Source organism: Mesoplodon bidens, assembly GCF_964165515.1.
Source record: "Mesoplodon bidens genome assembly, chromosome: 7".
In the NCBI taxonomy this organism is placed as follows: domain Eukaryota; kingdom Metazoa; phylum Chordata; class Mammalia; order Artiodactyla; family Ziphiidae; genus Mesoplodon; species Mesoplodon bidens.
The window spans coordinates 39,495,773-39,510,353 of record NC_138164.1 but is presented as its reverse complement, the minus strand read 5'-3'; the positions used below and the strand labels follow the sequence as shown (position 1 = coordinate 39,510,353).

The 14,581-nt window shown below is 36.9% G+C and overlaps 3 protein-coding genes and 1 pseudogene across 5 annotated transcripts in view; all 4 read right to left on the bottom strand.

Moving 5' to 3' along the window:
- LOC308620767 (centrosomal protein of 78 kDa-like) overlaps positions 1 to 14,581 on the bottom strand; it is a 418,103-nt pseudogene that overhangs the window by 197,399 nt on the left and 206,123 nt on the right. The window lies entirely within an intron of this gene.
- LOC308620072 (forkhead-associated domain-containing protein 1-like) overlaps positions 1 to 14,581 on the bottom strand; it is a gene marked incomplete at its 3' end in the record, with an annotated part of 254,740 nt that overhangs the window by 132,020 nt on the left and 108,139 nt on the right. The window lies entirely within an intron of this gene.
- The window catches only part of LOC308621095 (forkhead-associated domain-containing protein 1-like), a 60,624-nt gene that overhangs the window by 11,023 nt on the left and 35,020 nt on the right, over positions 1 to 14,581 (bottom strand). The gene's annotated exons all lie outside the window — the stretch shown is intronic.
- LOC308620910 (golgin subfamily A member 7) lies at positions 12,614 to 13,891 on the bottom strand. The gene is made up of 2 exons (XM_081240804.1): positions 13,400 to 13,891; positions 12,614 to 13,343 (listed from the first exon to the last, which is right to left on the bottom strand). The coding sequence occupies exon 2, from the start codon at positions 13,319 to 13,321 to the stop codon at positions 12,908 to 12,910; it is 414 nt and encodes a 137-aa protein (XP_081096930.1). The 5' UTR covers positions 13,322 to 13,343; positions 13,400 to 13,891; the 3' UTR covers positions 12,614 to 12,907.

Here is a 14,581-nt window from a genome sequence, read left to right as displayed (position 1 = left end):
GCCCGTGAGCCATGGCTGCTGAGCCTGCGCGTCTAGAGCCTGTGCTCCGCAACGGGAGAGGCCACAACAGTGAGAGGCCCGCGTACCACCAAAAAAAAAATAAATTAAAAAAAAAAAAAAAAAAAAAAAAACCAAAATCTCCAGACGGTCACCTATCACGAAACCAGGCAGCGCACACATTTCAGGCTGTCCTTCCACCACCCGCCTGGTTCGCCTCCTCCCTGAGTTACAAACCTGAGTGGAGGAAAGCACTTTTCCTCCTCTCTGTCTGGGGGAGGCGACAGTCCATTCTCAACTAGGTCTGGAGAACACTTTTTTCATATTCATAATCATCAGGCAAATCAAGGGTCTGACTTCCTTAGAATCAGTAAGTGTTTTTTTCCTCACTTCTTAACAAAGAACAGAACAGCTGATAAGAAAACTAAAATACCTCTTTTTATTGATGTATAAATGATTTACGATATTATATTAGTTTCAGGTGTACAACATAGTGATTCAATATTTTTATAGATTATACTACATTTAATTATTATAAAATGATGGCTATATTTCCCTGTGCTGAACAATAAAATCCCTCTTTTGTTAAAAAAAAATAGCAAATGATGGAATGTTAGAAAATTAATTTATTTCCCATGAATAATGATCAATAACTATGGGACACTGGCCCATGTAAATTAAGAGGCTTCTTTTTCCATGTGATTCTGAATACAAAATGTATCCATATTCAGGAATCGTTTTCAAAGTGAATTTTTTTGGTACCTTAATAATCATAATGGGTAGTAAGATCAATTTGTTTTAACACTTATGTAGATAAGTGTTGAATATAAAATGATAAAACGTAGGGTCTTTTCACTTTTTAATTTTAACTCTGTATATGAGACAAAGAAAACGAACTGCTTTCTATCATACTGTAGTTTTTGCTCAACTACTACGACCAAAATTCTTGAAAGAGGGAATTACCTGTTTGTGTCCTTTCAGAACAACCCCCTTGCATACCAGGGCCATAAAAAAACAATAGCCTTGGGCTTCCCTGGTGGCGCAGTGGTTGAGAGTCCGCCTGCCGATGCAGGGGACACGGGTTCGTGCCCCGGTCCGGGAAGATCCCACATGCCGCAGAGCGGCTAGGCCCGTGAGCCATGGCCACTGAGCCTGTGCATCCGGAGCCTGTGTTCCACAACGGGAGAGGCCACAACAGTGAGAGGCCCACGTACCACAAAAAAAAAAACAAAAAACAATAGCCTTGAGAGACCATTCAAGGAAATCATTGTTATTGATTCATCCCTCAAATAGGACCCAATTGAGCAACAAAATGATGCTGAAGTTTATCGTTTCTTCTCAGTGAATTTATAACCCTGGAAGATTTAAATGTCTTTTCCTAGATGACAGAGGTGGCTTCTATACACATACACAACGGACACATACACACAAATAACATCCTCATATCCATTTTACATCTGTAATTCCACTCTGAATTCTCCCTGCCATTAACCAACTCAAATGCCACATTATTCAACTCCTTTCCCTTGCTGGTTGGATTGGGTTCAGGAAACAGGGAGTAATTTTAATGTCCTCTTTAGTAAACCTACACCCTATTTATGAACTAAGAGGAAATAGTTTTGGTTTCTATTTTCTGATATCTTGAGCCTTTCATATGATTGCATCTCTCCAACTATATAGCTTGCAGAATTAGTATTATGACTAGAGATGCAGAAAAGTTTTGATGCCTAAAAATGTCTTCTCATCTACTAACTGATGGTTGGCACTCAACTCTCATCCCTTTATCTCGGAATCTCATCCCTTTAGCTTAAATCTTTTTTTCCCATTAAAATTCAAATACTGGTTGTGCTTTAAGATCGTAGTCATTTTTACCTCAGCCTGAATGATCCAAAAGCAAGTTTTGATGATGTGCAAGAGGGAAGAGAACTTGAGGGCATAAGTGTTCTGCAGAGGGTATCAGGGAATAGAGAAGACAGAGCAATAAATAGACTCACAGGGGAAACTCAGAAAGTGGAGCTTGATGAAACAAGCAAACATCACGGTTTTGCTAAGGTTTATTCTAATTAGTTGTTATTCGTGTGTAAAAGTTTGCCTAAAAAGCAGAACCTATGAGTGATTTGTGCCCCTGCATATTACGGATGTATAATATAATTCAAACAGTGCAAGGAACACACAGATTACCACATGGCCTCAGCCATGCTCCATTTTGTAGTCTGCCCACTTTGAGCATCAGAAAATGGATTGTAGAAATCTGGTTCATCTTATTTTAAACTTCTCATTCCCCAAATTTGAAATAGTATTTATTTAAAAACTAGGCTCTTTATAAAGATCGCAAAAACACTATAAAGTATTCATTGAAAAGAACCTAACATTTACTACTGTAGTACATTATGTACAATTTATTGACTATTTCTACTGAATATACATTTATGTATTACATAATCTAACATTTATATTAAGTATAACTATAATATGATTCTTGTGTCAACCTTGACAAAGCTGGTGAAATCCTTTGCTACAAAAATATGTCTCTGCCTTCTATTTTTGTTTCAGTATTAGTTTCCACATTTGCCAGCAAGATACTTTTCATCCTACTAAACTAATAGGCCACTTAGTTGAATACTGGATAAAATACAAATTGCAGAGAATTCTCCATTTTTGTTTATAATTTTAAAAATTTCAACTAAAAGTGCAAAGCTTTTATCAATTTCTGTAGCTTGCTCTCTTCCTAAACCTACTTGCTTCTTCCATCAATATTTAAGTTTCTGGTTTTAAATAACTGTGACTCTCCTTTAATGTGTTCTCTGTTAAAGGCTTTCTCTCCCTTTAGAATTGTTAGTAGAAGTGGTATTTTTGTGGGAAGAAAACTGCATCTTCTCTACTACTCAGCTGTCAGGACTATAGAGCTACATCCTCAGTTGTATAATCAAAAACCTGGCCTGGCATCAACTAGTGAGATTAAAAACCACTTTTTCAAATTCCTTGCAATTAAAATATTTACATCAACTTCTCTTGGTTTTAACAATAGCATATAGAACCCAGTGTGGGTGTGGCTCATGATTCTGCTTCTCTGACTCATGATCTTAGACTTCTTGCTTCCAACTTCCTAATGAATGTGCCCTTTAGCAATTGCTGGGGGCCAGGTTTGTTTACTGCTACTCCTTTCCAACAGTTCAAGGCCATGAGGCATCTCTTGAATGTATTTCTTTGCTACAAAGTATTTCTCTCCCCTGCCCTCACCCCACTCTCAGGTTCTGTTGCTTATTTAAAATCTGCATCTGTAAAGAGTCCTTTGGGTTTGTTTCCTTGGTGGACTGGCTGTCTTCCAAGATTTTGTTGTTAATCTTGTCTGACATTTTAAAGATGACCTTTCGGTGTTGTTATAAAACTTCTCAAGGAAAGGAAAACAGAAGTGCTCATCTAACCCTCTTCTAAAGACTATGCAAAAAAGCCAGTTGTTTTAAAACATTATGGCTGCTGATATAAATGGCTGCAGCATATTATATCTACACCTGCATGTTTTTAACTTCCAGAAACTAAAAATCACCTCTGCAACATGCAATCAGCCACGAAGAAAGAAAGAAACAAACAAAAACCCAGTATTGAAAATCTTCTGCCTGATACTTGAATGTATTGGCGAACAAGCCTGCTACTTCTAGTATTTACATAAAGACAGTAGTCAAATAACCAATGCAGTAAAACAAACAATTCTTCTGTGAGAAAAAAGAATGATGCTACTTAAGAGTTGATGGACATGAACTTTAGGAATTTTAGAGCTGAAAATAATCTTGGAGGCCTCCTTTTAGAGATGAGGAATATGAGGTCTATGGTGGTTAAGTGAATTGTCCAAGCCAGAGATGGGACTAGGCTCAAAGTTGAGGTCTTCTGCCAGGATGTTGAGCTTACTCTTTGAACTTGCTGGGTGTTTACATATTGCATCAACAGAGCCCAAATGTACTGGATTTTCTTCCATTTACTAATAGAAGGAAGTTAGTGCCTTTACAGGTATTGTTGTATAAAATCAGCCCATTCAGCCAAAAATTAGTCAATCTAGGAGTCCCAAAGAGACAATGCTTTGCAGGCTTTTTCTTTTCTTTTCTTTTTTTTTCCACTGGAAATGGGAATTAGATAGATAATGCATGTTTGTGTGTATGTATGTATACATATATATATATATATATATATATATATACACTTATATCTTGTTCAAATTTAAAAGAATACAATTTTTATAGTCTACTTATGTACGACATAAAAATAGAACATCGTTAATCAAATACATTTGCAGTATTTATTTTTGTAAGTAACTTCCTTTCTTTATATATCTATACAGTTTTAAAGATAATGGAACGACACAGAAATATTATTCATTTTCAAGCTAACACTGATAAATAATGTTTTGTAAGTGCCCTAAATTATGTAAAGACTAAAAGTTCCATTGTTCTATCCATCCTATGGAAAGTGGTTGATGTTTAGCTGTGAAATAATGTATCAATCTCAGGAAACAATTCTTAGGTTAAAAAACTCATTTTCCCTATGATGTCGTTTCACAAAGATTTAATTCAAAGAATTTGCCTTTGTAAGATCTCCATCACTTTTCACCATTGTTCCCATGCATGTTCCTGTTAAGAGTGCCTGATTCTGTTGCTAAGCAACCTTGCAGTCTTGTTGGGTCATGATGGTGAACTAATAATTATTTAAAATGTGTCTGTTTGGATAGGGTCTTTTAAAGAATATCGTGATACTTTTGTGTAAGAGGCTGGGTAAGAGGGTTCTTCATTTCAACTTACAGTTGTACAGGAATATAAGTGATAGAATGATGTTTTCCAGAAGAGTTGGAAGAATGCCAAGAGTACACTAAAAAGCACTAGCTCTTACTTCCTCCTGTTATGCTTTTTTTCTAGAAAAGGGTAAAAGTCAGTCAGGTGACAAGTCAAGAAATTTAGCAAAGGATTTCAAAGAAATAAGAGGAACATCAATATTCCTTTTATTGACTAGATTAAATTATTATGTTTTTCCTTCTCATCCCAAATTCTTAAGAAAAATTGTCAAGCCATATTATGTTGAAAAATAAGTCCCATGTAAGCGAGACATGGGTATTTGAATTTTATCAGGCTTCCAGATAAAACTAAATTGTTGATTAAATCCTCTCCATCCTGCTTGTTCTTGTCCCAGACATCCCTCTCCAGTTCAGGAATATCCTCCTTTAAATAGCTTATTTAACCATATGGCACTGATGCCAGTAGCCTTAATATTTTCTGTACGGTATACTGGGATATATAAGGGGACTACCATCAAACCTCTAGCATGTAGTGAGAGTTGGTAAATAGCATTCCCAGTGTGTATCTGGAAAAACAAAAAGGTTGTTCCTTTAAACAATCTTTTTTGGTGATAAAGCAAAGAATCAAAGGTATTTCTTTACTAAAGAATCAGAGAATGTCCTAACTCTAAGAGAAGAGCACTTCTAATGTCATCTCAATATCCATCCAATCCAGAAGCAGAGCTGATGGTGCTACCAAGAGACAGAGTCTCCTTGTGGTGACACCACCTTCAAAAGTTTTGGAAGGTACCCCCAAACATCACCAGTTTTCTTTACAACCTTGCTTGTCTCTAGTATTTAAAGATACATCTGATACTTATTGATTCTATTTATATTTTGAGGGTGATCCCTTCTTAGGGATATCATCTCATATGCAAAGTTAAAAGTATTGATCATTTTTCTCTCCTAAACTTAAACTATTATAATTTATGTTTAAGGCAGCCAAGTTTAATAGCTTTATGACTTGGGGCCATAAAGGTGAGTGTTTAAATCTTGGTTCACTGTTCTGTAGGTGGTATATGGCCAATCCAGGAATCAGTTTTCTTACTTATAAAATAGGGTTTGCAGTGCTTTCTTCACAGATAAACGATTCAATTTGATATGCTAACATAGTGTCTACCATATAGTGTACATTAAATGTGAGCCCTCTTTCCTATCTCCACTGGCTGTGGCCAACTTCTAGTTTTCTAGGATTTACTAGAAAATTTCATACCTTCTAGGAATATATGGCTTCTGATCATATTCCCTTACCATCTTCATTTTACTAAACTAAAGGCTCTTAATTTTTTTGTAATTCCCACATTCTTATTTCCTATCTCAGTTACTTTTCTGTTAATTTTATAGAATTCAGTTTATTTTAGCAGGCATTAATTGAGGTAAGGGGAATTACAGTAGGTCCTATGGTTACAAATGTAAACAGGATCCCTGTTCTCAGGTACCTTACAGTCTAGTGTCAAGAGTAGTAAACAGACAAAAAATTGCAATTTGACCCGATAAATTCTGTGATATTGGTAAGCCTGTGACAACACAAGTGAAATACCTAAATCAGATTAGGGAGGATGGGAAATTAAAGGTAAAGGAGCTGGTCGTACTTGTAGGCTTTTTTCTAGAGTTGGTAAACATCTGTACCTGTGTTCAAGGTTTAGATTGACCAAGACAGCCTTAACATTCCTTTCAGCTTAATAAAACTTTAGACAGGTTTCTTCCTGACTTATAGGCCCTTGACCTCCCCTTATTTAGAACATTTACTCTAAAAAACATGCAAATTCTTTTTTCACCCCTTTGACACGTAAATCTTCTTCTAGTAATCTTGCCAGATTTACAACCCAGGAATGTCTTTCTCACGGACATGGGAGCCATTTTTCGAAATGTAATCATCAAGAAAGATAGTACCGCATTCTCTGTGGGAGGGCAAGAGTCTAACTTCAATAAGTGCTGATTAGCAAACACAGATGGCCTAATCACATTAACCAGTCTCCTCCTAATGTCCTCCAGTACCAGTCCACTAGCTCACTCCAGAATTGATAAACTGTCCCACCTTTTGTTTCAGCAGAGTTTAGTCCAATCTCTCTCTCCAACTGCAATAGTTTGCAATAAACTTTCCCTTGCCTGTTTAAGTCTGTCCTTGGACAGGATGCATCCAGGTTGTGTACAAGGGGAAAAAACGGATTTTTGCCCAATAATCTACTCACTGATGCCTGGCACTTGGTCAACTTTTGTAATTGCTGATTAAAATAAGTCCATCATGTCAATGTCTAGGGGGAAATGTTTTCAATGGCTCTAAACACTTTGAGCAGTGATAAATGAAATCTCTGAGTTCACCATCTTCTAACTGGAACTAGAATTATTTTTCCAAAAATATATTTCTTTACACTTATGCACAAAATGAGCCTCTGCCTCAAAGAGACTCTGAGCAGGCTCAAGTATCCACTCGTCCTAATAGCTTTATACTCATTCTTTTGGTATTTCAATTATCTCAAGTGTTCAGAATCATGAATAAAGTTGGGAGCAATTCGTGATGATGTTAATCAAGTATAAATTACTCAACAAGGGCTCCCCTTATTATACTCTCCATGAAGCTCTCTAGAGGATCAGCTCAGGTACTGGCCTCAGGCACAGTCTAGATTGAGAGAGGATTTCAAATAATTGATGGTTTTAGCCAAAATTTTGAATTCTAAAAATGGATGGAAATTTGGAAATTCTAAATCAATCATAGCAAATTACAAATTATCATCAAGAAAGACTGCATAATAAAAATTTCTAAAGGTTACTGTAGAAATTAAGCTTAAATTCAAATTTAATTCTAAGGTAAATAAAAATATGTATTCCATTTTCTTTTTTCATTATAAAATTTATAAAACCAGAATTTTCCTTCTAATGTGCACATTTGGTGTACTTGCTTTTTATTTCCAAAAAAAGTTTCCCTAACTTAAGGACATATACAACATATGGTACCTTAGAATTAAGGAAATATGGGAGAATGATTTTGATTACCTCCTCATGCTACATGAAAATTCATTACTTCAAACTTTCTTGAACAGGTTTTTTAAAAGATGCCAGTTACCTAACTCATACAAACACCCATATACATATGTACATCTTTCTTGTTGGGGAACAGACTTATATTAGTGTAAATAAGTGGTCATTAAAGTTAATGTGTTCATTTTATATAGTTATAATTTAAGATATAGTAGAAATTCGTTTGAATATGATATATACCTTTTTAAAATATATTAGAGACTTATAGAACCACCTCACAGTGACTATATTTGTCCATTATGAGGTTTAGAATATACTTTACTACTTAAATGAGTTGAGTATGATATTTTATCATTATACCTTTGCTTTTATCATATATTGTGGATGTAGAGTCTTTGGTCAGAAACATACCCTCTATATTATAAAAACATCATTATAGAAAAATGTAGTATTCTTTTAATATATAATTTAACATGAAACTAGGACAGATTTTCAGCAAAAGAAGGGAGCTGCATATAGTTGGCTTTTACTGGCAGGCCTCTTTCTGCCCAATAATTACCCAGTCTTTACATACATGTTACAGTTAGTTCAGTGCTTTTAAGGAAATCCAGCTTTCTTTGCTCTCTGATCTTTTCTTCTCACAAAATACTTAGCAAACACATAGCTATTAGCTCCATAGGAACTGGTTGTATACATCAGTATTTTTCACAAGCCCACTTAACCAAGGTACCAAGTAATTTGACTAGAATCCAAACCAAATCAGTTGAAGAGCTAAGTGTGCAAAATATCCTGTAACACACTAGATTCCAATGAGCCACAGTTTTATTAACACTGCATCACTTAGCAAACTCAGATGGGGTCTTTGGGTCTTTATGTTGAGTTTCTTTAATTGGCAAATGCTTAAGAGCACACTTTATTTATTGATTGATTGATTTATTAAAGAATCATCTTTTTTTAAATTTATTTATTTTTGGCTGTGTTGGATCTTCGTTGCTGCACGTGGACTTTCTCTAGTTGCGGGGAGTGGGGGCTACTCTTCGTTGCGGTGCGCGGGCTTCTCATTGCGGTGCCTTCTCTTGTTGCAGAGCACGGGCTCTAGGCACGTGGGCATCAGTAGTTGTGGCGCATGGGCTTAGTTGCTCCACGGCATGTGGGATCCTCCCGGACCAGGGCTCGAACCTGTGTCCCCTGCATTGACAGGTGGATTCTTAACCACTGCGTCACCAGGGAAGTCCCTAAGAGCCCACTTTAAATGCAGTTACACAATGACATCATGATAAGAAATGCTATAGGAATATAGGCATAGAAAAAAAATTATCATCACTCACATATGCCCTGAGCATTTTCTGCTGGAGAATCTGAACTTCATAATGAGGGTACTAATATATTACCTGCTTCTGATAGTAAGTTCTTATCACTTGAGAAATATCATTAAACGTTATATCTCTGCAGCTTAATCCTTCTTAACCTGAAATATACCTTTAGAAATAATATTTTAACAGTTTGAGAAAATTCAGCTATTACATAGCTATTTACCTAAATATTTACGTGAGATAATTATGAAAGCATTCTATTAATAATTTTTTGAAGACATTGTAATAACAATTTAGTCTTAGAATTTTAGAAAAAAAATAAACCAATAAAGGTACTTCTTCTGGTTCAAACTGTACAAATGAAAATTCTGAAGCTAAGTAAATTGGGCAAAGTATGTTGCTGTTTCATAAGTTAATGAAAGTAAATTTATTTATTAAATTTTTATTTATTTATATTTTCATAGGTTTATAACACATAAGGTTCATGGGTATAATATTATATTTTGACATTTATATAAACTACAGTGTGCTCACCACCAAAAGGTTGTCAACTGTCATCATACTGTTGACCCCCTTTACCCATCTTGCCCTCCCTCCACCCCCTTCTCCTCTGCTAACCACTACTCTGTTCTCTGTATCTACTTGTTTCAGTTTGGTTTCTTCATTCATTTTGTTTTGCTTGTTTTTATATGCCACATATGAGTTAAATCATATGGTATTGGTCTTTCTCCATCTGGTTTATTTCACTTAACGTAATACCCACATGGTCCATCCATGTTGTCCCAAATGCCAAGATTTCATCTTTTTAGGGCTATTATTCCATTGTAAGTGTGTGTGTATCTTCTTTATCCATTCATCCATCAGTGGACACTTAGGTTGTCTCCATATCTTGTCTATTCTAAATAATGCTGTGATGAACACAGGGGTGCATATATCTTTTCAGATTAGTGTTTTTGTATTCCTTGGATAAACACCCACAAGTGGAATAGCTACATCACATGATAGTTCTATTCTTAATTTTTGGAGGAATCTCCATGTGATTTACCATAGTGGCTGCACTAATTTACATTCCCACCAAAAGTGCACACGGGTTCCCTTTTCTTCACTTCCTCTCCAGCACTTATTTCTTGTCTTTTTGATAATAGCCATTCCAATGGGTGTGAAGTGATATCTCCCTGTGGTTTTGATTTACATTTCCCTGATAATTAGTGATGTTGAACATTTTTCACATGCTTGTTGGCCATCTATATACCTTCTTTGGAAAAATATCTATTCAGTTTCTCTGCTCATTTTTTAATTGGATTGTTAGCTTTTTTGTTGTTGAGTTGCATGAATTCTTTATCTATTTTGGATATTAGATACATGATTTGCAAATATCTTCTCTCATTTGGTAGGTCTTCATTTTGTTGATGTTTCCTTTGTTGTACAGAAGCTTTTTAGTTCGATAATAGTCCCATTTGTTTAGTTACACTTTTGTCTCCTTGCCTGAGGAGGCATATGCAGAAAGATATTGCTAAAACCAAAGTCAAAGCGAATACTGCCTAAGTTTGCTTCTAGGAGTTTTATTGTTTCAGATCTTACATTGGAGTCTCTAATCCATTTTGAGTTGATATCTATGTATGGTATAAGATAGTGGTCTAGTCTCATTCTTTTGCATGTGGCTATCCAGAAAAACTAAATTTAGATGCTCTCCATCCTTTCAGCAAATTTTAAACCCATTCAGATTAATCTGCAAAACTTCATCAAGAGGTTTGAAGGTAGAGAACTTTTTACTGTCTAGCTGATTTTTAAGAGTGATTAGGGCAGAGTTATATATCAAATTACTGTAAAAAACGTTCTGGCTAGTCCATGTCAGTCACTTTCCTAAATTTCAAGGTTATTGATTGCTCAACTTATCTTATGACTTTAAATTTGAGAGCCTCAAATTAGCAACAAGTTTTCATAGGATTCAAAGCAGTAGGGGTCTTACAGAATGATTCTGTTAAATTAATCTTTACCGCATTAGAAACATACATGATTAAGATACATATTAATTTATTCAGAAAAGTCATACATTTTTTCAATGGAAAAACTCTTCCCTTCTGTGCTCCCTAGGGCTATTTGTGTGCAAAATTTAACAAATATTGGTTCAACTCTTTTTTTTTTCTGATTCAAAACTTCAGCATGAGTGATGATTAGTTGGATGGCTAACGAGACAGTAATCTCCTCAAACACCTTTTAACCCACTTACCCAGAAGACTGAATTCTTCTTTAAGAATCTGAGGTTTAATTTTGTGGTCAAATGTTTAGAAATGGAAATAGAACTCAAAGTTCCACTTGACTTATAACGTGACTTCTGTTCTCAGCAGGTGGTTAGAAAGGTTAGTTCTACCAGTGGCTTCAGAAAACACACAAAAGGTGTTAGCAGAACCATGATATTTACGGTACATATTTGATTGTTTCAAGAACTGAGCGAACAGGTCGTACTTGTCAGGGCAATCCGGTACCAGTTTCAATGCTCAGGCCGGAACTGCAGGGGTTTCTCCCTCCGCCCTGCTGCTCGTTAATTCTGGCTTCACTCATTATGCTTCCCGATGCTGCCACCCAGCTCCTTATTTTGAGGTAACAGGTGATCTGACTATGCTTTTCTGTTTGTTTGTTTCTCTAACGTTACACAGAAAGCTGGAGTCAAAAATTTGTGTGTAGTCTGAGAATGATACTTTGGATATATTGCTATTTATGATAAGCCCAGACTTACATGTTTACCTCGAACTGGAAAAAAATTGCTAACTAGAATATCCCCCGTAAAAGTAATTACTGACAATGTCTTCCTCCTTAACCACATGGACCTATATCAAGGCTGCTTATCTGTGCAAGATACCAAAGTTGTTACCACAGGACTATGCTATCAGAAGCAGATTTTCTGCCAGTGGGCTGGGCCAGCTTTTGCAAACTACAGGAAACCTGGGTTCATAAAATAACCTAAGGGACACCCCTGGTCTAAACTCAAACAGAATGGGGTTAATACATAAATCCTTGCAGGAAGTTTGGACACTGAAATGATCTCTCACTGAGGATGGCGATTCAGCTTAACAAATGAGGCAATGAGACTGATGGAATACGCCCTTTCCAAGGAAGAAGTTACAATGATTTCCGTTGATACTATCAGTATTTCCACAGTCCTGTTTCCAGGAGGTTATATATAGTATCACAGAAGAACCCTGAGAACAGATAATCAAGCCTTCATTATAAAGAATCAGAGAAATATATTAAATGGCCCTTAACAAGGAGAATTGAACTTTTTTACTTATAATAACCATTATTATCATTATAGAATTATTATATTGTTCTTAATATTTTATTATTAAGTAAATGTTATCTGCATGGAAGGCAGATTGGCATCACATAAGTGTTACGTCACTGAAAACTAATCAATACACACACACAAAATAATGTGCTAAGGCTACACTAGGGAGTCTCACTTCTTTTTTTTTTTTTTTTTTTTTTTTTGGGCTGTCCAACTGCATATTTTATTAATGGCTTTGAATAAAAAAAGTGAAATGCTTCATTGCGTTTTCTCAAAAACTAATCAAAAGATTACAGAGTCCTACACAATTTGGAGACACAAAGTGGATGCTGAGCGACTAGAGGTCACTCCAGGTGTGGAATTTTACAAAGTCAGTCCTTGGAGTGAATGGCACCGTGGCTCTGGCAGCAGATACGAAGGAATGATGCTCTGGAGAGGAGGTGGGGGACACTCTGCGGTCAGCCGGTGGACAGATGAGGGTCCCAGCTGGAGGTGGGCCTTTAATCCTACGGTTTATCTTCCACTGCTCATGCCTCTGTCTTCATAAATAGTAATTTCAATAACTCGAAGTCCTCTCTCGATGGGATCTGTCAGGAGGAGGCCTTGGGGAGCATAGATCTTCTCATTCTGCTCTTGAATGTATTTGGAGACTTTCTTCAGAACCTTCTCGTAGTGAGTTTCCATGCACAAGAAGATGGTGTACGCTGTGAGACAAGCCAGGCAGCCTTCAAGATAGGACTGGCCCCCGAGCTTCTCTGCTTCGGCATAAAGGTTATTCAGAGTTCGAACTGTTTCTTCAAATTGTTGCCTATCAATCCGGTTCTCCAGCTCCGCGGGGAACTTGGTCTGGAACTGGCAGCGGGTGCCACTGCTGTAGTCTCGCTGAATGAAAACCTTCCCGGACACTGGCGCCTGCTGCGCCCTCATGGCGAGGACAGGACAGGCCGCGCTCCCGGGCCAGGCCCCGCGCCCCCCAGAGCCCGGTTCGGCCCGGGAAACACGAACCCGCCTCCGCTGCCCTCCAGCGACTGTCGCACCGCCCACCGGGAGTCTCACTTCTGATCTCAAGGTTATGCCAGTTTATCCCAAGTTCTCAACAAAACTCTTTATCAAACTTATTGTATCTTATCCCTCACTGTATCAGAACTGTTTCAAAAGGGATCTTGTTAGTCATTTTCCTTAAAAAAAAAAAAAAGAGAAATCCAAGTCATGCCTTTTCTATGAAATCTTTGGAGGTTGCTATGACAATGTTATTTGTAGCTCAGCCCACAATTCATATTCTTCAGCTTTTACCCAAAGTAACCTGGTTCTGCTTGCTAGGTATCATCTTCTAAGTCTCCAAGAGATATTGCCAAAGTTTTCTCCAGAGACTGGGATTGGAAAAATGACGGCATTATTAAATGCTGCACTTTACAAAAATCATTTCTATTTTGAGCACCTTAACATAGTTATCTTCATTTTGATTAATCCTTTTTTTTAAACAAGGATGTACATTTTTACATGGTTGCAATTACAGCAAACACAGGGTTTTGTGTTATTCCTTCACTATTTCCAATAACTAAAGCATTTTTCATATATTACAATTGGGGGATTATTTTATTTATTTATTTATTTATTTCAGTACGCGGGCCTCTCCGTGTTGTGGCCTCTCCCGTTGTGGAGCACAGGCTCCGGATGCACAGGCTCAGCGGCCATGGCTCACAGGCCCAGCCGCTCCATGGCATGTGGGATCTTCCCGGACCGGGGCACGAACCCATGTCCCCTGCATCGGCAGGCGGACTCTCAACCACTGCGCCACCAGGGAAGCCCTGGGGGATTATTTTAATGTTAAAGAATATATGATATTTAATGGATACAATCTATATTTAATTTAATCAGATTCCTATTACTAGCCATTTGTCTTCATTTTTTCCTTATTACAGATAGATTCACAAATAACATTATTATGAATATTTTTTTCCTCTATAGAATTGTTTCTTTGAATGAGACAGGGGTTATGGTTGTTTGGCTTGTATCGACAGTATTTATAAAAGTGTAAATCTGAATGTGTTTAGGTGAGGCAAGTACAGTAACCTGTATTCCTATTGCCTTCCCCCCCAGGCCAACATGGCACATTTAGATTACTTGCTTGACCCTGAAAGCATGTGAATTTTTGACTCCTGGATTACTGGGTCAAAGGCGTAAGTA